Raw genomic sequence first — 23,884 nt, forward strand, 5'->3', positions numbered from 1 at the left:
TTACGAACAGATGGTCACATCTTCTATTAACCAGATTTTAAACTTGGAAAAGTTTGGTGATTCAGCTTAAGTGCCTGATGCTGTATTTTAACTCTCCAGGAAATTATATCCTCAGTGTAGCACCAGTGTAGAATGTTAATGCTACTAAAGTTCACACTAGTTCTTGGCTGTTCTGTGTGTGTGTGTGTGTGTGTGTGGTGTGTGTGTGTGTATGTGTATCAGGATAGGAGATGGGGTAGCTAATTATTAATGCAGTATATTACCAAAAAATTGGAAAATAGAGAAAATGACATCACTGTTGTTTTAGTAAATTTCCATGTAGTGTTTTCTCTAATTTTTATTTTTATATTATTGTAATAATACTGTACATTCAGTTTTGTATGTTCTTCTCCCCCATTTAGCTTTATGTTATTGACACTTTTACGTGTTGCTGAAGTACTAACATATTTTAATGGCTGTGTCAGAGTGCATGTACATCATTTACTTGGTTATCATTTCCTTACTGTTTATCATCTAGATTATTTTATAGTTTTGTTACAAATACTATTGTGACAATTTTGACATATAGCTTATTAGATAAAAAGTTTTGTCTCAGGATAAATTCTTAACCATAGACTTTTAGTCTTTTTCATTAGCCACTTTTAAGTGATTTAAATTTATATAGCCATTAAAAAAATAACCCAGGCTACAACGCTAATCCTCCCCCCGTTAAAATGTTTTTTCCTACAATTATGCAAAATGAATAAAATATTTTGCTTAGATTAGGAAAGTTTCTAGAGTATAGTAACTTTTGTAAACCCCGTTTCCTTTTCATGTACCTCGTCTTTGCTGAAGTTATGTGTTTTATATGATTGGTGGCATTTAAAGACTTGGGCTAACTCATAACATTCTTTGCTTTTTTATTGTCGTGTGTTTGTGCAGGAAATTTTTTTTATTCATATATTCATTTTTATAGGTCTGATATACCAAAAGCAATTCATTAGAACATATTTATTTGATGTTTGAAGGACCCATTAACGTAGTTTTATGTATTTAAATAGTGTGTAAGATTTATGCATTTTTATATAACCAAAATCACATATGTATTTAACTGCTTTGTTGCTGATAATTTATGTAACAAAGTTTTCTTGGAGTCTTAAGTCTCACAAAACATCTTATTTTTGTGCATCCACACATGCCAATAAGTGAATCATGGTGCCTTTCCCAAGCCTTGTATGAACAGGACTGGGGTAAGGGCTATTTTTTTTTTCTTATCATGGGTACTTAGAATAAGCTTTACAAAGAAAATTCCATGTTTCTCAGGCAAAAAAAAAAAAAAAGTATGAATTAAAGTAGATTTTAAGTATGCCATGTTAGATAAGTAATATGTACGTATTTTGGCACTATATGAATAACTGCTGGAAAAATTTATTTTAAATGGCTTTTAAAATGCAATTATTTATGTCTCCAACAATGTCACTATTACTTGAAACTATCAATAATTTAAAAACACATTTCTTTGGTGCAAGATTATATTTCTAATTTAATCAATGTACTTAGCTTTAGCCTAATATTTTTCAGCATTAGCCTGATGTTTTCAAGGTATTTGATAGATAAATATGTATGTAAAATATACATGAAAATTTGGGGCTGGGCGCGGTGGCTTACGCCTGAAATCCCTGCACTTTGGGACGCTGAGGCAGGTGGATCACCTGAGGTCAGGAGTTCACCAGCCTGGCCAACATGGTGAACCCCGTCTCTACTAAAAATATAAAAATTAGCCGGGCGTGGTGGCATGTGCCTGTAATCCCGGCTTACTCTGGAGGCTGAGGCAGGAGAATCACTGGAACCTGGGAGGCAGAGGTTGCAATGAGCCGAGATCCCGCCGTTGCACTCCAGTCTGGGCGACAAGAACAAAACTGTCTCAAAAATAAAAAATAAAAAGAAAATTTGGATAAATTGGTAAATTTTTTTGAAGGTCAAAGCATAGTCAGTTTATAGAATGAATCTTGTTACATATTTTGTAGTATGGCTTAAAATTTAGATTTCCCTTGCAAATGTAATATTTATTAAATCTCTGCAAAGGCCCTAATTTATAGATAAGCATTGCACTATCTAATTTTTGCCACCGGGTGGTAGTATTTTATTTTCATTTATGTAAGCTCTAGACTAGTAGCTTGGACACTTTTTGATCTCTGGGACCTCTTAACACTCTTAAAATTTATTGGGGATTCCAAAGAGCTTTATTTATGTGGGTTATATGTATTGATATTAATGTATTAATAATTAAAAGTAAAATTTTTTTTTTTTTTTTTTTGGAGACAGAGTCTCACTCTGTCGCCGAGGCTGGAGTCCAGTGATGCAATCTCGGCTCACTGCAACCTCCGCCTCTCGGGTTCAAGCAATTCTCCTGCCTCAGCCTGCTGAGTAGCTGGGACTAAAGGCAGGTACCACCATGCCCAGGTAATTTTTTGGTATTTTTAGTAGAGATAGGTTTCACCGTGTTAGCCAGGATGGTTTCGAACTCCTGGCCTCGTGATCCGCACGCCTCGGCCTCCTAAAGTGCTGGGATCACAGACATGAGGCACCGCGCTCGGCTAAAAGTAAAAATTTTAACAATATTTGTTTAATTCGTTTTTAAAATAACAATTATAGACTGGGTGCAGTGGCTCACGCCTGTAATCCCAGTACTTTGGGAGGCCAAGGCGGGTGGATCATTTGAGTGCGAAGGGTTTGAGAACAGCCTGGCCAACATGGCAAAACCCCATCTCTACTAAAAATACAAAAATTAGCTGGCTATGGTGGTGTGTGCCTGTAGTCCCAGCTACTCAGGAAGCTGAGGCAGGAGAATCGCTTGAACCCCGGGAGGTGGGGGTTGTAGTGAGCCAAGATCACGCCACTGCACTTCAGCCTGGGCGACAGAACGAGACTCTGTTTCAAAAATAATAATACTGATTATAGGCCGGGCGTGGTGGCTCATGCCTGTAATCCCAGCACTTTGGGAGGCCGAGGCGGGCGGATTACCTGAGGTCAGGAGTTTGAGACCAGCCTGGCCAACATGGTGAACACTGTCTCTACTAAAAATACAAAAATTAGCCAGGCATGGTGGCATACGCCTGTAATCCCAGCTATTCTGGAGGCTGAGGCAGGAGAATTGCTTGAACCTGGGAGGTGGAGGTTGAAGATGGTGCCATTGCACTCCAGCCTGGCCGACAGAGCAAAACTTTGTCTCAAAACAAACAAACAACAAAAAACAAACAAACCATTTATAAATCCATTACATGTTAGCACAAATACTTTTATGAAATCTACCTATATTTTCCAAAATAAGGTTTAGTGTGAAGAATGGCCTGGTTTTACATTTTTGTTATCTCATTGCTTGGCTTAATACAATGCAGCTGGATTTTCATGCCTGTTTCTGCATTTAATCTGTTGCGATATATTATTTTGGTTGAAATATATGAAGAAAATCTACTCTTACGTAGACACGTATTTGGAAAAGGGAGGATCTCACAGATCCTCTGAAAGGGTCTCAAGACCCCAGGATCTTTGGACCACATATTGAGAACTGCTGCTGTAGGCTTTGATTTTATTTGCCAAAGAGGCTTGATGATTCAGTGGGAATTCTGATAAAATGATTTTTGTTGCTTTTTCTGTTAATTTGCATTTCATTTATTTTGTAGTGCTTTTCATTCACTCATTTTGTTTGTTTGTTTTTGCTGGGATAAAGACAGGCATTGGCTTACTTATTCATTCTTCATGTCATTAACCAGCTTGTTAGGATCATCAATTAATCTAGAGGTTAACAGCCTTTTCACACTTCTGCATTTTTGTTTATTTCCTGCACTGAGGGTAGAAGTGGGTCTTGTTAACCATGTAGTAAAGTGTTCTCTGGGACAGTGTAACAAAATAGTAATGCTACATGAAATCTCAGAATTCTGGCATTTCTTATTATAATTGATTGGTATGCTCAGGATGAGGAGTATCCTCTAAGAGGTGCTGGAGTAGCAAAAACATTGCCACATTCTTCCTAGCTGTATCTAAGGATTAGTTATTTTATTCCCCTTTATTACTACTTCAGCTATCTTTTTGTGAAATATTTTCTTTGTCACTTAATACCTAGTATATGCTTGGCAGTTGGTAAACAGCTGCCAAGTATGTATTTGATGACTGAATGGTTGGATTATTGAGCTACAGATTGCCAACCTTTCTCATTTAACCCTTATAGAGAGTGTTTGCCCATTTTTATAATTCCCATGGATGTGAGTGAACCTCATGTGAAGTGGAAAGGGAGAAGCTAGCAATAAAGGATCTGCCCTGCATTTTACTTAACTGACAGAGGATCATACTTACAGTTCATTGAAAATTGACCTAAAAGTATTTTTTAAGTGTGTGTGTGTGTTTTTTTAAATAAAAATTGCCTGAGATACATTGAATTTTGCTTTGGAAGAACACAGTGTGTTCTTGCAAGATTCTGTGGCAGTTCATGCTTAGCCTTCCTATTGATGTGTGCCGTGACTGTGATTTTCCCATGCACTCTTGCATGTTGGCAGAAGACCTGTCAGCTGTGGCTGATGCACGCTTTATTTCTCCTCACTCACTTATCTTTTGTTGGGAATTTGAAAGATAAATTGTCTGGACATTTTGAACATACTTTTTTAGTACTTACATTAAAATCCTATTTTCACTTTGGAAAGAGTAGGGAATTCACTTTTATAATATTATAGACTGGGGATGCCATTTCTGGGGGTTACAAGGTCAGGTGAGATGTTTCTGGGTAGTAAGTAAACTCTTGGTATATCCTCCTTAAACATTGTGATGAGACTCAGTGTTGGAGGCAGACTTCCTGTGAGGAAGTGGCTTCATTTGTGATACAGTATAGAACCCATAATGGGTTTGAAATATGTTTTCTGTGTTTGGAGATATAGATATGTAATCTTAATGCCTTTCCCCACTGCTTTTTTGGCTATTTAACATTTCCTTAAAGCAGGATGGGGAGGTAGAAAGCAGTGAGTTTTGTGTCAGAAGAAGTATAACATATTGCATTTTGTTGAGAGTTAAAAGCCATTAGTAATTGATTGGTTCAGAAATTCTGCTTTAGTAAGAAATATTATTGCCCAACGGAGCTTGATCCATGTCAGCATTCTTAGTTTTTAAAAATATTGCAAGGTAAAGATCGTTGCTTAAATCCAATTTTAAAGTTCTATCATCAGGCTTATATATTCAGGTTGATTTATCATCTGAAGGAAAAATTGGATGCTTCAGTTACCATATTTCAATGAAAGATTTTAATGGTTTCTTTCTAGGTATGAAATTATTTGGTTCCCTGACATGGTACTGGAAAGTGGGAGAGAGGGTTGATGAAAAGAACTTTGAAACCAAATCCATCCTATTTTCATCATTGTATAATGGATAATAAGGTGACTTGGACAAACTGTTTTAGTGGATTAAACACTAAAATTAGACTCTATATAGAATAGTACCTGAAATTTATTGAATGTGATTAGAAAACTTAATTAGCAGAAAATTATATCTAAACAGGAACTTGTGGCATGGATTTTTTGTTGTTTGAAAAGGTGAGAACATTACATTTATTTTTTATACTGTGCTGGATTCTGGAATTTTAAAAATGAAAACAAAAAATTCACTAGATTTGACTACATAGTTTTGTTTTATTTTACTTAATTGACAAAAGGTTTTCATTTAAACTCTTATTTTGCTGAAAGGGTTTCAAAACTCTTCAGTTTCTCCAGAGCCTGATTGAAGATATTTTTGTGAATTACTCAGAAATGCCGAGATGCAATTTTATATGCTGAATAATAATGAAAAGGTGCTGATGACATCTAAGTATTAAAAGACATTGGTCATACCTTTTTTCATTCCCCCAGCATTTAAACCTTCAACACAAACTAATTAGGCAGTAAGCACTTTGTTTCAGAATCTTTCCCATAATTAATCACTTTACTGGACTGATTTTTTTAAGTGAGGAAACTTAATTTCTTGTTAGTAGTAAGCGTTCATTATTTCTTGACTGATTTTTTTAAGTGAGGAAACTAATTTTTTGTTAGCCGTAAGCGTTCATTATTTCTGTATTTTCTGTATGGTTGACATTAGAATTAATAGTAAAAGAATATGTAAACCAAAGACACCATTTTTGTTTCCAACATATTTATATCTAAGGATTATCATGTTGGGGTTTGCAGGCAAATGCCAGTAAAGTTAGAATAGGAATCTTTTCTTTTTTTTTTTGAGACGTCTCTCTTTGTCAGCTAAGCTAGAGTGCAGTGGCACAATCACTGCGCACTGCAGCCTTGACCTCTCAGACTTAAGTGATTCTCCCACCTCAGCTGCTCAGAGTAGCTGAGACTACAGGTACAAGCCAACCTGCCTGGCTAATTTTTAATTTTTTTGTAGAGATGGGGTTTCACTGTGTTGCCTAGGCTGGTCTTGAACTCCTGGGCTCAGGCAATCCTCCCACCTTGGCCTCCCACAGTGATGGAATTATAGGTGCGAGCCCCACTGCACCTGGCAATAGGAATCTTTATAAATAATTTCAGCTAATTAATATTCCTTTGAAATTTAGACCTTATTTGAGTATCACTTTTATACTTTGGGCATATAAAATAAATTGGATAGATTTGCTTTTTATATAAAAGATATCACTTTGGGAGGCCGACGCGACGGATCATGAGGTCAGGAGTTTGAGACCAGCCTGGCCAATATGGTGAAACCCTGTCTTTACTGAAAATACAGAAATTAGCTGGGCATGGTGGTGGGCACCTGTAGTGCCAGCTACTCTGGAGGCCGAGGCAGGAGAATCGCTTGAACCTGGGAGGCAGAGGTTGCAGGGAGCCGAGATCGCGCCCACTGCACTCTAGCCTGGTTGACAGAATGAGACTCCGTCTCAAAAGAAAAAAATATATATGATTGTCAGATAAATTACTTTTTAAATGATTGAGCAAACTAAGTTGCATTTCCCAGTTGTTACCAGAATTCACTCTTCTCTTGGCAATTTTGCCTTTGAGAAAATGCTTTAGAGTAAATGTTTGTCTTCAGGTTTGCAATTCCTGTGCCCAAACCACTGTGTTAAACCAAATTGTTAATGAAAGGCCTTTTTTTCTGAGCTGCCATAGGTTGAAGTTCCCACATTTCTTATACCACTGGAAGTGAAAATATTATATATGCCAATAAACGACTGTCTCCCTGGGGCATATGTTTCTTGGTAGGATTATAAACCCATCTTGAAAATTGAGTTTTGTTTATCGTCCATCTCAATGGTAGAGGGAAGTCTGGAGACTTCTGTGAGGACTAAAGGAAATAATCTAGGATGGCAGTAGCAGTAGGACTTTCCTAGGGTATCATTATGCTAATAATGCGTGTGTGTGTGTGTGTGCATGCATACATACATATACAACCCACGTATATGTACGCATATGTAAAGGCATATACAGATCCTCCTTGACTTATGGTGGGGTTAGAATTTGATAAATTAATTGTAAGTTGAAAATATCAGTATCAACTTGTAAAGGGTTTATCCAGACATAACTTTATTATTAAGTGGAGGAGTGTACTGACTGTGTATTGCTTTTGCACCATTGTGAAGTTGACAGATCCAAGACCATCATAAATCAGGGACCATCTGTGTACACAAATACATGTAAACACACACATATGTATTTTTTTTTTTTTTTGGAGACAAAGTCTTGCTCTGTCGGGCAAGCTGGAGTGCAGTGGCACCATCTCAGGTCACTGCAGCCTCCGTCTCCCAGACTCAAGTGATTCTATTGCCTCCAGCCTCCTGGGTAGTTGGGACTACAGGAGTGTGCTACCGCACACTCAGGCTAATTTTTGTATTTTTAGGAGAGATGGGGTTTCACCATGTTGGCCAGGCTGGTCTTGAACTCCTGACCTCAGGTAATTCACCTGCCTCAGCCTCCAAAAGTGCTGGGATTACAGGTGTGAGCTACTGTGCCCGGTCACATGTATTTTCGGTGCCAAGTTACACACCTGTTGCACCCGTCCTATCTGATTTTGTTTGATAATGTTGAGCTGTTTGGCCTCTTTAAAGACCTGACCAGATGCAGTGTCTCATGCCTGTAATCCTAGCACTTTGGGAGGATAAGGTGGATGGATCACTTGAGGTCAGGAGTTTGAGACCATTCTGCACAATATGGTGAAACTGCATCTCTACTAAAAATACAAAAATTAGTCAAGCATGGTGGTGCATGCCTGTGGTCTCAGCTACTTGGGAGGCTGAGGCAGGAGTATTGCTTGAACCCAGGAGGCAGAGGTTGCAGTGAGCTGGGATTGCACCACTGCACTCCATCCTGGGTGACAGAGCAAGATTCCGTCTCAAACACACACACACACACACACACACGAAAAAAACCCTACTACTCTAGCCAAGATGATTATTTTTGCAGAGCCTGAATTCTTCCTTATCTTACCCAAAAACCCCCTGCTGTGGTAGTGCCTTTCTATAATACTGTTGAATCAGGTAAAGATTTCTTTCCAGTCACCTGGAAAGAGCTCTGGTTTGAAACTTATACAAATAGTAAGTTTCATTTCGAAATATTCAGCCAGTAAATGTTTAAAAAAGTAACAAAAATGTCTGCTCTTTTATTATATAGTTAAGAAGTTTTTAAAAATAAAATATGCCTAAGAATAGTTTTTCCGTTCTTAAAAGTGTCATAGTGAGTATATAATAGTTAATAAAGTATTAACATAATTATTGATGATAAGAACTATAGAGCAAACAAAAAGCAATTGAAATTATACAGTACAGAAATAGGGACAAATCTTCATTTCTTTAAATTTACTATCCATAAAGAAACTGGTAGAGAATGGAGAGCCTTCAGTCATTTATGTTTTCCAAACTTCTAAGCTTAGGCTCGTATAAACAGTCTTAATATCCTAATCCAGAACTCAGTGACAAATTGGTTTTGGTGACTGAACATTTCTTGTGGCTTTGCTGAACTACTCCAATATGTCTTGGCTTAGAACAATGATGAGTTTTTAAACCTGTCCTGCTACTGCTGCTCTTAGTTCTCAAAAATTGAATGTAAAACACTTTAGCTCAGTGATATTTCTTGAGATACTTGTTTTCTGCTGTTTTCATTATAGCTTTTGAGGAACTTGAAAAAGCTTTGAGTACAGCCCAAAAAACAGAGGAAGCACGGAGAAAACTGAAAGCAGAAATGGATGAACAAATAAAAACTATCGAAAAAACAAGTGAGGAGGAACGCATCCATCTTCAACAGGAATTAAGTCGGGTGAAACAAGAGGTTGTTGATGTAATGAAAGTAAGAATAATTCTGTAATGAAATGGGCTACAACAAATTTGAAATTTAAGTGTCTTTTTCCTTACACTCTTTGACTGTAAAGAAGAATTTGTTTGTATTTTAGACATTGACTGTTTCCTGATAATCAGGATGTAGTACAAATTTTGATAGATAAATGCGTTTAATACTAAGGTAATTCTTTGGAACCTTTTAAGCTTTGCTTTCTCTCCAGTGGACTATGTTATATAAACTGAGATGTGCCTTAACTGTTCTGTGGCTCCCCAACGCTTAGGCACCTTGAAGATAGGCTACTTAGCTGCTTCAGTAGTGTATCCTCCAAAGAACTTGGCCAAGAAGATACTTGCCTAGTGTGTGTTGAGGGAATGAGGGAGTAAGTGACTGTGGGACTAGATTGTTTAAATGTTTTAAAGGATCATTATTACTTAATGTTCTGGTTACTCTTAATATAGATAGACCTCACTTTAAAAGTTAGCTTTTTGGAAAGATCTCTTAGAAATTAATGAATTTTTAAAATCCCATAGATTTTCAAATTTTCAGAAATATGAACATGTCATCATCATGGCCCCTCCCTGCTTCCAGCTTCCTTCCTCACCCATTTTTTTCTGCTTTGTTTTTTGCTTGTTTTTCCTCCTGTCATGTTTGCCTTTCTTGCCACATTGCTCATTTTATCCTATTTCTTTACTGACTCCCCATTTATATTCTTGATATTTGATTATGGCCACTAAAATTGCTCAAGATAAATTATAGATCTGAATAGATGAGGCTTGGATTTCAGAGTTTCAGTATCATTTCTATAACTCATGGTAAGGTTTCTGTGATTTTACTTATGAGTGCATAACAGGCATTGAGGGGGGTAAATTATATTTCTTTTCATTTTCTTCTTCCTGCTGAACTGTAGGTAATTTTCAAAGTAGAAATTATTTGTGGCCAATTATTGGATATATAAGGCCTTAACTGTAACTGCCTGACTGTATTTTAAGTTTTAAAGTAGTCATATGATGTGATAAGTAATGTTACCATGGACTCCAACAACTTAAAAATAGTGTATTATTTTGAAAGGTAATAATATAGACATATGGTATAAAAATCAGAGGATATAAAGTCTATAGTGAAAAGATTCCCCTGTTTTCCCAAAGAAAAGTGCTGTTTTCCTTTTTGAGTATATTTCTCATAGATAGCCTGTGTATATAATTTCTCTTTTCTCCTCTAATTTTTTTTTCTTTTCCTTATAGATGGGTTTATTAGGCTTCCTTTAAATGGTATCTGGACTTTTTTTTTTTGAGACGGAGTCTCGCTCTGTCGCCCAGGCTGGAGTGCAGTGATGGGATCTCAGCTCACTGCAAGCTCCGCCTCCCAGGTTTACGCCATTCTCCTGCCTCAGCCTCCCGAGTAGCTGGGACTACAAGCGCCCGCCACCTCGCCCGGCTAGTTTTTTGTATTTTTTAGTAGAGATGGGGTTTCACCGTGTTAGCCAGGATGGTCTCGATCTCCTGACCTCGTGATCCGCCCGTCTCGGCCTCCCAAAGTGCTGGGATTACAGGCTTGAGCCACTGCGCCTGGCCGGATTTTTTTTTTTTAACTTAAAAACCACATGGTTAATCCTGACATCATTTTTAAAAATTCAGTTTTTTCTTTTTTTAAACACAAAAGATAGCATGTTATATAGAATGTTCTATATTTTGCTTTTCCACTTAATAATCTTTCTAGGAGTTTCTTAGCCATTGGTAGTTGATAATTCATAGTGATACCCCATTTATTTTAAAGGCTGCTCAAGATTTCATTGTATGAATGTCCTGTAATTTAATCAGTTTCCTGTTGATAGATACTTAGATTGTTTTCTGTTTTTGCTATTGCAAATTATCACTTTTTTTTTTCCTTTTTTTTTTTTTTTTTGAGACCGAGTCTTGCTCTCTCACCCAGGCTGGGGTGCAATGTTGCAGTCTCGATTCACTGCATCCTCTGCCTCCCAGGTTCAGGCGATTCTCCTGCCTCAGCCTCCTGAGTAGCTGGGATTACAGGCATGTGCTATCATGCCTAGCTAATTTTTGTATTTTTAATAGAGATAGGGTTTCACCATGTTGGCCGGGCTGGTCTGAAACTCCTGATCTCAGGTGATCCACTAGCCTCGGCCTCCCAAATTGTTGGGATTACAGGCATGAGCCACTGTGCCTGGCCTGTGAATATTCTTATCCATACTTGTTTACATTTATATTTCTTTAGGGTAGATGACTACAAGTGGACTATTACTCAAGCAAAGACTATATGTATTTTTAATTGTTGCCTAGTTGCTGTGAGGTCTGTGGAGGACAATTTATACCCTCACAAGCAATGTGTTAGAATATGTTTCCCCCCTCATAAAGATAGCATTATCTAACTTTATCTTTCCAAGTTTATACGTTAAAAAAATTACCATTCTAATATATATAATTCTTACCTGTATGATAAACATATTTTTCCTATTTAAGTTATTTGGCCAAATCCTTGACTCACTTTTCTGTCGGGCTATTGGTCTTTTATTGATTTGTAGAAGCTCTTTGTTTATGAGAATTAGCCCTTTGGACATAGGTCCTTTTAGCCAAATAGTTTTCTCAGTTTGTTATTTGTTGACTTTACAACTTGTTTTTGTAGAAATTTTTTTTTCCTTGTAGTTGAATTTATAAGGCTTTTCTTTAAATGCTATCTGGATTTTTTTTTTTTTTTAAACACGTGTTCAGTCCTGAGATCATTTTTTAAAATTTGATTTTTTCTTCTGGCACTTTCATGCTTTCATTTTTTTTACTGTTAACATCTTTGATCCAACTGAAATTTATTTAGTGTAAGGAGTGAGGTAAGGATTCAACTTAAATTTTTCCCAGATGGCTACCAAATGGTCTCCAAATCATTTATTTAGTAATCCACATTTCTCCCTCCAATATGCCATATTATCTTCTTTTTTTGTTTGTTTTTTTTGTAGAGACTGGGTCTCCCTATTTTGTCCAGGCTAGTCTTGAACTCCTGAGCTCAAACTGTCCTCCTGCCTTGGCCTCCCAAAGTGCTGGGATTACAGGCATAAGCCACCATGCCCCGCCCATGTTATCTTTAATATATACTAAATTATTAAAGTATTAAATGTGAGGGTTTTTTTTCCTTCATTCTCTGTGCTGTTCTATTGCTTTGTCTGACCGTGTGCAGCTCTTTACTCTAATTTTATAATATGCTATTTGGTAGCTTCTTATTATTACTCTTATTTCTTGGAATAGTGTTTGTTATTCTTCCATGTTTATTTTGTCCAGTGGGCTCCCCCATTCTGGTTTTTTTTTTTTTTTGTATATTAACTTTTTAGATTTATATAAGGAGATTTGACATTTTTATGAGATTGAGGTTTCCTATCCAAAAAAAGAACAAGGCCTGTACCTTTTAATAAATAGTACAAACCTGGAAAGCTGGGCATAATTTGATTGGTGCATCCAAGGCGCACCTTCACCAGTGTAGTGCCCTCTCTGAGAGCATCCTTATTCCTCAGCTGTGCTCCCCTATCCTGACTTGTAGGGAACATCCCTACAAGATGTGGAAATGAAGTCTATTGCAGCAGCAGCAGCACTTGTCTTAAAATAAGAGGAAAATTACTGGTTATTCTTTTAACTATCATGGCTTTGATGACTTTGATCTGTGTAGGAAATGTGTTTTAGGAGGAATATGATTTTTTTCTTCTTAAAAAGTTATTAGTTTGAGTAAATTATAATAGTATTTAGTTGTGGAGTTACATATTTTATTCTGGGTGTCCTTATATTATCTGGCTCATTTTCAGAAATCCTCAGAAGAACAAATTGCTAAGCTACAGAAGCTTCATGAAAAGGAGCTGGCCAGAAAAGAGCAGGAACTGACCAAGAAGCTTCAGACCCGAGAAAGGGAATTTCAGGAGCAAATGAAAGTAGCTCTTGTAAGTGCCTATTTTTTTTTTTTTTTTCTGCTCTAGATATACTTCTCAGAGTTACAAAGTTATCATCCTCTCACCGTTGCATTCCAGTTGGAGGTCAGACTACTGGCAGCCTTGACGTTTGGGTATAAAGAGAGGATAGAGAGTAGGCAAGCTGTCAGAGCTTATTAGCTTGGCATTGTGTGAAAATTAAATTTACTGATCTGACACACTTTCTTTCTTTCTTTTTTTTTTTCCGAGATGGAGTCTCGCTCTATCGCCTAGGCTGGAGTGCAGTGGTGAGATCTCGGCTCACTGCAGCCTGCATAATCTCCATCTTCCCAGTTCAAGTGATTCCCCTGCCTCAGCCTCAGAAGTAACTGGGACTGCAGGTGCACACCACCAAGCTCAGCGAATTTTTTTTTTTTTTTTTTTTTTTTAGTAGAGATGGGGTTTCACCATGTTGGCCAGGCTGATCTTGAGCTCCTCACCTCAAGTTATCCACCCACATTGGCCTCCCAAAGTGTTGGGATTACAGGTGTGAGCCACTGTGCTTGGCCACACTTTCTTTTTAAAACATTTAAAAAATTTTAACAATTTCTTTCAATATTTATATTTCTCTTTCGTTGTCAATATTCACTATAACTAACACACTTTCATTAAGCAGATTGTTTATCCATCCCTCCCACCTGACAGTAGGCTATGATTAGGGACAAGAAAAGGAGAAGATAGATTAATTGAACTAGTGACTGCATAATTCAAGAAGAGAGTGCATAATTCAAGAACAATGTCAAAAATCTCATCAGACTGAGTGTACCCAGAGCTCAAGTCTGAGAAAATTTTGGCTGAGTTGCATTTTACAGAAGAAGAAATAAAAATGGCCAAGTAATTTTTATTTTAAGTGGAATAATTTCAGTACTAATTTTCAGTCCATATGATGGCTTAAAAAATAGAGTTAAATTTAAAAACTTCCTGAACTAACAAAAACCAGGAAAGCAGATTGAGATTTTTGCTGAAAGATTTTTTAAAATAGCATAATTTGAAAGTTTAAAACAAAAAATATTTTTCTTCACTTATGAAAGCCTTTTACATAAGTTGCCCATAAAAAAGTGTTAGTGACAAAAATGTAATATGTTGTTGTATGAAGTTATTATCCATAAGATAATACGTGTAACTCAAAAATACTTTCAGTGTAAAAGGATAATAAATAGTATTTTAGATTTTAATCTTCTTTCTTACATATATTGTTGTTTTCACTCTTAGTTGCTTCTGGGGCCCCGAGAATTTCTAGCAGCAGTGATTCTTGAATTGAGTTAACAAGTTCTCTAACCTGCTCTGTGGGGGCACATGGATTTACAGTATGATTGGGTGTCTATGGTCATGAAATTTACACATATATGGCCACATACTTGTTTTCTTTGTTGATCCAGAAAAGAATTAAAGCATTTTACCAGAATACTTAAACTGTAACAGTACAACATAAATTAAAAATAGGGGCAAAAAATTAAGAAACAAAGTGGGAAATAAATAGCACTAAAAATGCCTGTCATGAGGACCTACTCTGAGTTTTCATGCTGGGGTAATTGACCTTTGGGGACACTGAGCCAGCCTTCATATACACATGTGTGGGTACCTGTGCCTGCCCGTTTCTTAATTCAGTGGACTATTAAAATTTCCTCCTTTATGGGCATGTAGAGATATATTTAAAATATAGTTTACATTAAATAATATATTTAAATGGATATTTTAAAATCAGTGCTATGGAAACTAATATTTTCTTATCAACCTACTCTCAATATGGTACAAAATTTTTCCTTAATTAAAGTAGTACACTTTACTTTGAGTACAGTGAACTGAAAGTATTGCCGTTGGCAATATCTGCTCTAAGCAATAGGTATAGATAAGCACACTTGTCTTAATTGGAGTTCAGTTAAGAAATTAACATTTAATATGTTAATCGACCATTAAAAATACTCTCTAAAGCTTCTCTTCTCAAAACACTAAACACTTTAAATTGAATGTTGATACATGGTAAGGACAATCAGAGAAGCTTTTAAGGATTGATAGGGTGGTAGAACCAATGTAGCTTTGTTTTATAGATATTGTCTTGATCTTACCCATATATTCACAAGTCATCTTCTGATTTCAATTTGATTTGCCGTGTGGGGTCCCTTTCTAAATGAGGTATTTCTCACAAACTGTATAAACTTAAATCTAGTTTCTAGACCTAGAGTAGAAATACCGAACTCTGGTGACCTTTCACATTCAGCAGTGTTTTGTAAAACATTTGAATAGTGGAAAAATAGACATAGTGGGGTTATTGGAACAAAATTTTTCATATCAGTAGTAATTGTGGCAATTACCCCACTGGAAAAGCCATAGTGCCTTGTTTCTATAGACTAGAGCATGGGAGGAGAGAGATGATGACATTACCTATCCAACAGGGCTGGGTGCAGATCAAAAGAAATGAATGATTCCTGGGGAAGTACTTTGCAAATGCTGAAGATTTATATGCATTTAAGGTGGTATTAATTATTTTTGGCACAGGAAAAGAGTCAATCAGAATATTTGAAGATCAGCCAAGAAAAAGAACAGCAAGAATCTTTGGCCCTAGAAGAGTTAGAGTTGCAGAAAAAAGCAATCCTCACAGAAAGTGAAAATAAACTTCGGAACCTTCAGCAAGAAGCAGAGACTTACAGAACTGTAAGTTTTAATGATACTCAGATTCTGGAGTTGTGAAACTATTTGCGTATGAAAATTTGTTATCTCTGTAGTCAGTATAAAGTTTCAAAGATTATTGGATTAGATTTATGTATACGTGCCCTTCATTTTTAGATAGTGTGCGCTATGCATGGGAGTGGATTTGGCTTTAGGCTCTGTTTATTACATGATGCTCCTGGTTCTGCCTTTAGCTGACTGTATTTCTGTCAGCCACTGAGTCTGCCGCTTTTCACTGACCCTGCAGCATCTCCATTGCGTACTCATCCTTGATGTCTAGGAAGTGGGCTCATTTTGTAGGCACTACTTGTTCTGGCACCTTCCTGCATGTCCAGGTTTATCTTATGCCATGTCCTGAACGTAATCCAGTCTCTGCTTATATCACAGTTTAATTACACTAGTGTGTTGTTTTGCATTTGGTTTCCCCAGTTTTTCCATACTAAACATAGTCCCGTAATGAACATATTTGTATATATGTCTCAGAGTGTACATTTTAAAGACCCTGTCTGACCCTTTCCTTAGCAGTATTTGAAACGTACAACCTGTTTTGAAAACTGACGATGTTTAGACTTGTTAGCTTTTTTGCTCTGATTTAGATAGTAAAACAGCCATACTTCTTACTCATAGCTCTAAACCATCCTTAATTTTTCCATTACTAACACTTACAAAAGGTTCCATGGTGGGTGAAATGGACACTTAGGAGGCCTAGCTCTTCTACTTGTTAGCTTTTTAATTTAATTGTACTTTAATTTCATCACCTGTCTCATGAAGAGATTATATTCAGTAATTCCTTGGGACCCTAGGACCTTTCCAGTTCTGACATTTTGTGGGTCTGCCTTACTTAACTTCAGTTTCATGAGATACATAATACATTTTCATGAGATAATAATAATTTTTGTTAAAATGTGTGCAAGTTCCTTCTTTTTGAAAAAAGAACTTTCTAAATGATAATTTTGAAGGTGGAAAAATCATATGCTCTTTTTCTTCTAAAATTATGAGAATAATAAAATAGTATGTAGGCTGGAACTATGAGTTGGGTTAAGCATATAATCTTTTCTTTTCTTTTTTTTTTGTTTGTTTGTTTGTTTTTCAAGACAGTCTTGCTTTGTTGCCCAGGCTGGAGTGTAGTGGCATGATCTCGGCTCACTGCAGCCTCCGCTGGGTTCAAGGGATTCCCCAACCTCAGCCTCCCGAGTAGCTGGGACTACAGCTGCACGCTACCCCGCCTGGCTAATTTTTGTATTTTTTTGGTAGAGGCAGGGCTTTACCATGTTGGCCAGGCTGGGTCTCAAACTCTCGGCTTCAAGTGATCTACCCTCCTTGGCCTCCCAGACTGCTGGGATTACAGGCGTGAGCCACCACGCCTAGCCATAATCTTTTCTTTGTTATTTGATTCCTTTAGTAATTGAGCACAGATTCTTTGTCCTTTTTAGTGTTTGGTATGATATGTTAAGCTATTAATGTAAATTTTGATCTTCAGGTAGGTGGTAGACATCATGTCTGTGTATCATTGCTAATAGGTAAGTACGTACTTTAATAAAAATGCATCTGTTTTTAATTAACAGAGAATTCTTGAATTGGAAAGTTCTTTGGAAAAAAGCTTACAAGAAAACAAAAATCAGTCAAAAGATTTGGCTGTTCATCTGGAAGCTGAAAAAAATAAGCACAATAAGGAGATTACAGTCATGGTTGAAAAACACAAGACAGAATTGGAAAGCCTTAAGCATCAGCACGATGCCCTTTGGACTGAAAAACTCCAAGTCTTAAAGCAACAATATCAGACAGAAATGGAAAAACTTAGGGAAAGGTGTGAACAAGAAAAAGAAACATTGTTGAAGGACAAAGAGATTCTCTTCCAGGCTCACATAGAAGAAATGAATGAAAAGACTTTAGAAAAGCTTGACGTGAAACAAACAGAACTAGAATCATTATCTTCTGAACTGTCAGAGGTATTAAAAGCCCGTCACAAGCTAGAAGAGGAACTTTCTGTTCTGAAAGATCAAACAGATAAAATGAAGCAGGAATTAGAGGCCAAGATGGATGAACAGAAAAATTATCACCAGCAGCAAGTTGACAGTATCATTAAAGAACACGAGGTATCTATCCAGAGGACTGAGAAGGCATTAAAAGATCAAATTAATCAACTTGAGCTTCTGTTGAAGGAAAAGGACAAGCATTTGAAAGAGCATCAGACTCATGTGGAAAATTTAGAGGCAGATATTAAAAGATCTGAAGGGGAACTCCAGCAGGCATCTGCTAAGCTGGATGTTTTTCAGTCTTACCAGAGTGCCACACATGAGCAGACAAAAGCATATGAGGAACAGTTGGCCCAATTGCAGCAGAAGTTGTTGGATTTGGAAACAGAAAGAATTCTTCTTACCAAACAGGTAGCTGAAGTTGAAACACAAAAGAAAGATGTTTGTACTGAGTTAGATGCTCACAAAATCCAGGTGCAGGACTTAATGCAGCAACTTGAAAAACAGAATAGTGAAATGGAGCAAAAGGTAAAATCTTTAACCCAAGTCTATGAGTCCAAACTTGAAGATAGTAACAGAGAACAGGAACAGACAAAGCAAATCTTGGTAGAAAAGGAAAATACAATTTTACAAATGAGAGAAGGACAGAAGAAAGAAATTGAGATACTCACACAGAAATTGTCAGCCAAGGAGGACAGTATTCTTATTTTGAATGAGGAATATGAAACCAAATTTAAAAACCAAGAAAAAAAGATGGAAAAAATTAAGCAGAAAGCAAAGGAGATGCAAGAAACGTTAAAGAAAAAATTACTGGATCAGGAAGCCAAACTTAAGAAAGAGCTTGAAAATACTGTTCTAGAACTTAGTCAGAAAGAAAAACAGTTTAATGCCAAAATGCTGGAAATGGCACAGGCTAACTCAGCTGGAATCAGTGATGCAGTGTCAAGACTGGAAACAAACCAAAAGGAACAAATAGAAAGTCTTACGGAGGTTCATCAACGAGAACTCAATGATGTCATATCAATCTGGGAAAAGAAACTTAATCAGCAAGCTGAAGAACTTCAGGAAATACATGAAATCCAATTGCAGGAAAAAGAACAAGAGGTAGCAGAACTGAAACAGAAGATCCTCCTATTTGGGTGTGAAAAAGAAGAGATGAACAAGGAAATAACATGGCTGAAGGAAGAAGGTGTTAAGCAGGATACAACATTAAATGAATTACAGGAACAGTTAAAGCAGAAGTCTGCCCATGTGAATTCTCTTGCACAAGATGAAACTAAACTGAAAGCCCACCTTGAAAAGCTGGAGGTTGACTTGAATAATTCTCTGAAGGAAAATACTTTTCTTCAAGAGCAGCTAGTTGAACTGAAGATGCTGGCAGAAGAAGATAAGCGGAAGGTTTCTGAGTTGACTAGTAAGTTGAAAACCACAGATGAAGAATTCCAGAGTTTGAAATGTTCACATGAAAGCAGTAACAAAAGCCTAGAGGACAAGAGCTTGGAATTTAAAAAACTGTCTGAGGAACTAGCGATTCAGCTAGATATTTGCTGTAAGAAAACCGAAGCCTTACTAGAAGCTAAAACAAATGAGCTAATCAACATTAGTAGTAGTAAAACTAATGCCATTCTCTCTAGGATTTCTCATTGTCAGCACCATACAACTAAAGTTAAGGAGGCACTGTTAATTAAAACTTGCACAGTTTCTGAATTAGAAGCACAGCTTAGACAGTTGACAGAGGAACAGAATGCACTAAATATTTCTTTTCAACAGGCTACTCATCAGTTAGAAGAAAAAGAAAATCAAATTAAGAGCATGAAGGCTGATATTGAAAGTCTTGTAACAGAAAAAGAAGCCTTACAGAAGGAAGGAGGCAATCAGCAACAGGCTGCTTCTGAAAAGGAGTCTTGTATAACACAGTTGAAGAAAGAGTTATCTGAAAACATCAATGCTGTCACATTGATGAAAGAAGAGCTTAAAGAAAAAAAAATTGAGATTAGCAGTCTTAGTAAACAACTAACTGATTTGAATGTTCAGCTTCAAAATAGTATCAGCCTATCCGAAAAAGAAGCAGCCATTTCATCACTAAGAAAGCAATATGATGAAGAAAAACATGAATTGCTGGATCAGGTGCAAGATTTATCTTTAAAAGTTGATACTCTGAGTAAAGAGAAAATTTCTGCTCTTGAGCAGGTAGATCACTGGTCCAATAAATTCTCAGAATGGAAGAAGAAAGCGCAGTCAAGATTTACACAGCATCAAAACACTATTAAAGAATTGCAGATTCAGCTTGAATTAAAATCAAAGGAAGCTCATGAAAAGGATGAGAAGATAAATTTATTGAAGGAAGACCTTGATCAGCAAAATAAAAGATTTGATTGTTTAAAGGGTGAAATGGAAGACAAGAAGAGCAAGATGGAGAAAAAGGAGTGTAATTTAGAAACAGAGTTAAAGACTCAAACAGCAAGAATTATGGAATTAGAGGACCATATTACCCAGAAAACGATTGAAATAGAGACCTTAAATGAAGTTCTTAAAAATTACAATCAGCAAAAGGATATTGAACACAAAGAATTGGTTCAGAAACTTCAGCATTTTCAAGAGTTAGGAGAGGAAAAGGACAACAGGGTTAAAGAAGCTAAAGAAAAAATCTTAACACTTGAAAACCAAGTTTATTCCATGAAAGCTGAACTTGAAACTAAGAAGAAAGAATTAGAACATGTGAATTTAAGTGTGAAAAGCAAAGAGGAGGAGTTAAAGGCATTGGAAGATAGGCTTGAGTCAGAAAGTGCTGCAAAATTAGCAGAGTTGAAGAAAAAAGCTGAACAAAAAATTGCTGCCATTAAGAAGCAGTTGTTATCTCAAATGGAAGAGAAAGAAGAGCAGTATAAAAAAGGTACAGAAAGCCACTTGAGTGAGTTAAATACAAAATTGCAGGAAAAAGAAAGGGAAGTTCACATCTTGGAAGAAAAACTTAAGTCAGTGGAAAGTTCACAATCAGAAACATTAATTGTACCCAGATCAGCAAAAAATGTGGTAGCATGTACTGAACAAGAAGCAGATTCCCAAGGCTGTATGCAGAAGACACATGAAGAAAAAATCAGTATTTTACAAAGAAATTTAACTGAAAAAGAAAAGCTGTTGCCGAGGGTAGGGCAGGAAAAAGAAGAGACCGTTTCTTCTCATTCTGAAATGCAGTGCAAATACCAGGAGCTCTTAATAAAGCTAGAACATGCTGAGGCAAAGCAACATGAAGATCAAGTTATGATAGGTCATCTTCAAGAAGAACTTGAAGAAAAAAACAAGAAATATTCCTTGATAGTATCCCAGCATGTGGAAGAAGAAGGAGGTAAAAATAACATACAGGCAAAGCAAAACTTGGAAAATGTGTTTGACGATGTCCAGAAAATCCTCCAGGAGAAGGAACTAACCTGTCAGATCTTGGAGCAAAAGATAAAAGAGCTGGATTCCTGCTTAGTAAGACAGAAAGAAGTACATAGAGTTGAAATGGAAGTGTTGACCTCAAAATATGAAAAATTACAGGCTTTACAACAGATGGATGGAAAAAATAAACCCACAGAACTTTTGGAAGAAAACACTGACGAAAAGTCCAAATCACATTTGGTCCAACCCAAATTGCTTAGTAACATGGAAGCCCAGCACAATGACCTGGAGTTTAAATTAGCAGGGGCAGAACGGGAGAAACAGAAACTGGGCAAGGAGATTGTTAGACTGCAGAAAGACCTTCGAATGTTGAGAAAGGAGCATCAGCAAGAATTGGAAATACTAAAGAAAGAGTATGAACAAGAAAGGGAAGAGAAAATCAAGTAAGTTTTATATCAGCTTGAATATTTTTATTTTTATGGCAGTCCTTAATGAAGTCTCCTTTTTTTTTTTGGTGCCTAATACAGTTATTTTAAATTATTTGGGTAAGTTTCACCAACCCAAAGTATTAAACATAAATCCAGTATGTTAAATATGAGGAGAAGTAAAAACAATTTAGGGCAAGTGACAGTGTTATTCCATGTCCATTTAGGGGAGAAAAACCTTTTCTTGTGTACAAGATTCTGGTTATTAGGGATATATCCAAGTAATTATTTTCTTTTCATTTCATTGTTTTTAGTATTAGCAGTATTATTATATAACATAGATGTGTTTTGAAAAAAATTAAAATGGAAAACAAAAATTCTGTGGTTCCTAGGACCACTCCCTTAGAAGTAATCATAGTTGATATGTCCCTCCAGAAGTGTTTTCTGTACCTGGACACACCACACACACACACACACAATCTCTCTCTCTCTCAAAAATGTTTTCATACAGTGAACTCAATGCACTGTCTTGAAGACCAGGTTCAAGTTCCTTGCAGCTTGTTCTTTGTGTGGCCACAGTTAACTGTAAATTTTTGTTACTCAGACAGGAGCAGGAAGATCTTGAACTGAAGCACAATTCCACATTAAAACAGCTGATGAGGGAGTTTAATACGCAGCTGGCACAAAAGGAGCAAGAGCTGGAAATGACCATAAAAGAAACTATCAGTAAGTAAAAGTTTAAGTTCCAGAAGGAACAATTATATCAGCAGAGGCTATAATTTAAGCTTATTGTTTTTGCACTTTGTGGTAAGTGCATTAAGTCATTAAACTGGAGAAGAAATAATCCTTGCCCAATAACGTTCTCTATTGGGAACCTGCCCTGCCTGGCAATGACTTACCTTAAGGAGAGGGGGAGCAGGTAAAACAATCGGAAAGTATTAGCTGATTAGTTACCTTGTAAAAAGACACTTTTGCTCAGGGAAAGGATACATTTGATCACTGTTGAGTTAGATGTCTCATTAAACATCTTACAATGCTTATATAAAATTAAATATCAAAATTAATTGGAATGAGAATTGTTACTGAAACTGAGATGTAAATATTAACTCTTGACTAATGTGTTTTCTTGCCTGTGTCCATTTTTATTTATTAGATAAGGCCCAGGAGGTGGAGGCTGAACTTTTAGAAAGCCATCAAGAAGAGACAAATCAGTTACTTAAAAAAATTGCTGAGAAAGATGATGATCTAAAACAAACAGCCAAAAGATATGAAGAAATCCTTGATGTTTGTACCTTATTTCTTCTCTCTCACTTTTGAAATTTAGCTGTAATAGATTTCGTGGTAGTGCTGAAGATTTCCTTTTCAAATGTGTTTTTTTGAACGAAAAGTGTTTTTTTTTTTTTTTTTTGACTCAGTGTTATTCAAATTAGTACTGTTATATGCAGATTTATAAAGTTGAGTTGATTTCTGCCAGGATTGTAGTTTCCTGATGTGATTCTGCTAACCTGGCAGCACAGTCCCCTTGTTGCTAGTATTGAAGCAACAGTAGATACTAAAAGAAAGAATAGTTTCGGCCGGGCGCAGTGGCTCAAGCCTGTAATCCCAGCACTTTGGGAGGCCGAGGCGGGCGGATCACGAGGTCAGGAGATCGAGACCATCCTGGCGAACACTGTGAAACCCCGTCTCTACTAAAAAATACAAAAAACTAGCCGGGCGAGGTGGCGGGCGTCTGTAGTCCCAGCCACTCGGGAGGCTGAGGCAGGAGAATGGCGTGAACCCGGGAGGCGGAGCTTGCAGTGAGCTGAGATCCGGCCACTGCACTCCAGCCCCGGCGACAGAGCAAGACTCCATCTCAAAAAAAAAAAAAAAAAAAAAAAAGAAAGAATAGTTTCTTTCCCATCTGCCTCACAGAGTCTGACTGAACTGTGAGGGAACCAGACTAAGAATCAAGACCTTGTGCTTCAGTGAAGTCTAAGTAATGGGGTAGTGAGTGTGTATTTAAATGTGGCTGCTTAACTTAGCTGGAATCTCTCTGGGAGGGCCAATTAACTTTACTCTATCTCTACCCAGTATGTGGAGATTGTACTGGTCTCAAGAGAAAAAAACTGGGAAAAAATGGAATGTGTAAGCCAAATCTTTTATATTTAATGGAAGGTTATTTCAAAGTACTTAACTCTACTTATGCCATGTTGCAATTCGTAGAATATG

General features: G+C 36.8%; 1 protein-coding gene across 6 annotated transcripts in view; it reads left to right on the forward strand.

The window, feature by feature from the left end:
* GOLGA4 (golgin A4) overlaps positions 1-23,884 on the forward strand; it is a 120,120-nt gene that overhangs the window by 59,387 nt on the left and 36,849 nt on the right. For 5 of the 6 annotated variants that reach the window (XM_033212023.1, XM_033212019.1, XM_033212020.1 and 2 more), the window contains 6 exons: positions 9,103-9,281; positions 13,069-13,200; positions 15,724-15,879; positions 17,460-21,694; positions 22,281-22,402; positions 22,830-22,960. In XM_033212023.1, the coding sequence (XP_033067914.1) occupies positions 9,103-9,281; positions 13,069-13,200; positions 15,724-15,879; positions 17,460-21,694; positions 22,281-22,402; positions 22,830-22,960 (4,955 nt within the window). The remainder of the gene's footprint in view (positions 1-9,102; positions 9,282-13,068; positions 13,201-15,723; positions 15,880-17,459; positions 21,695-22,280; positions 22,403-22,829; positions 22,961-23,884) is intronic. The other variant, XM_033212021.1, reaches the window with a different exon arrangement.

The sequence above is a fragment of the Trachypithecus francoisi genome, unplaced genomic scaffold (genome assembly GCF_009764315.1).
Source record: "Trachypithecus francoisi isolate TF-2019V2 unplaced genomic scaffold, Tfra_2.0 Lachesis_group0, whole genome shotgun sequence".
Taxonomy (NCBI): domain Eukaryota; kingdom Metazoa; phylum Chordata; class Mammalia; order Primates; family Cercopithecidae; genus Trachypithecus; species Trachypithecus francoisi.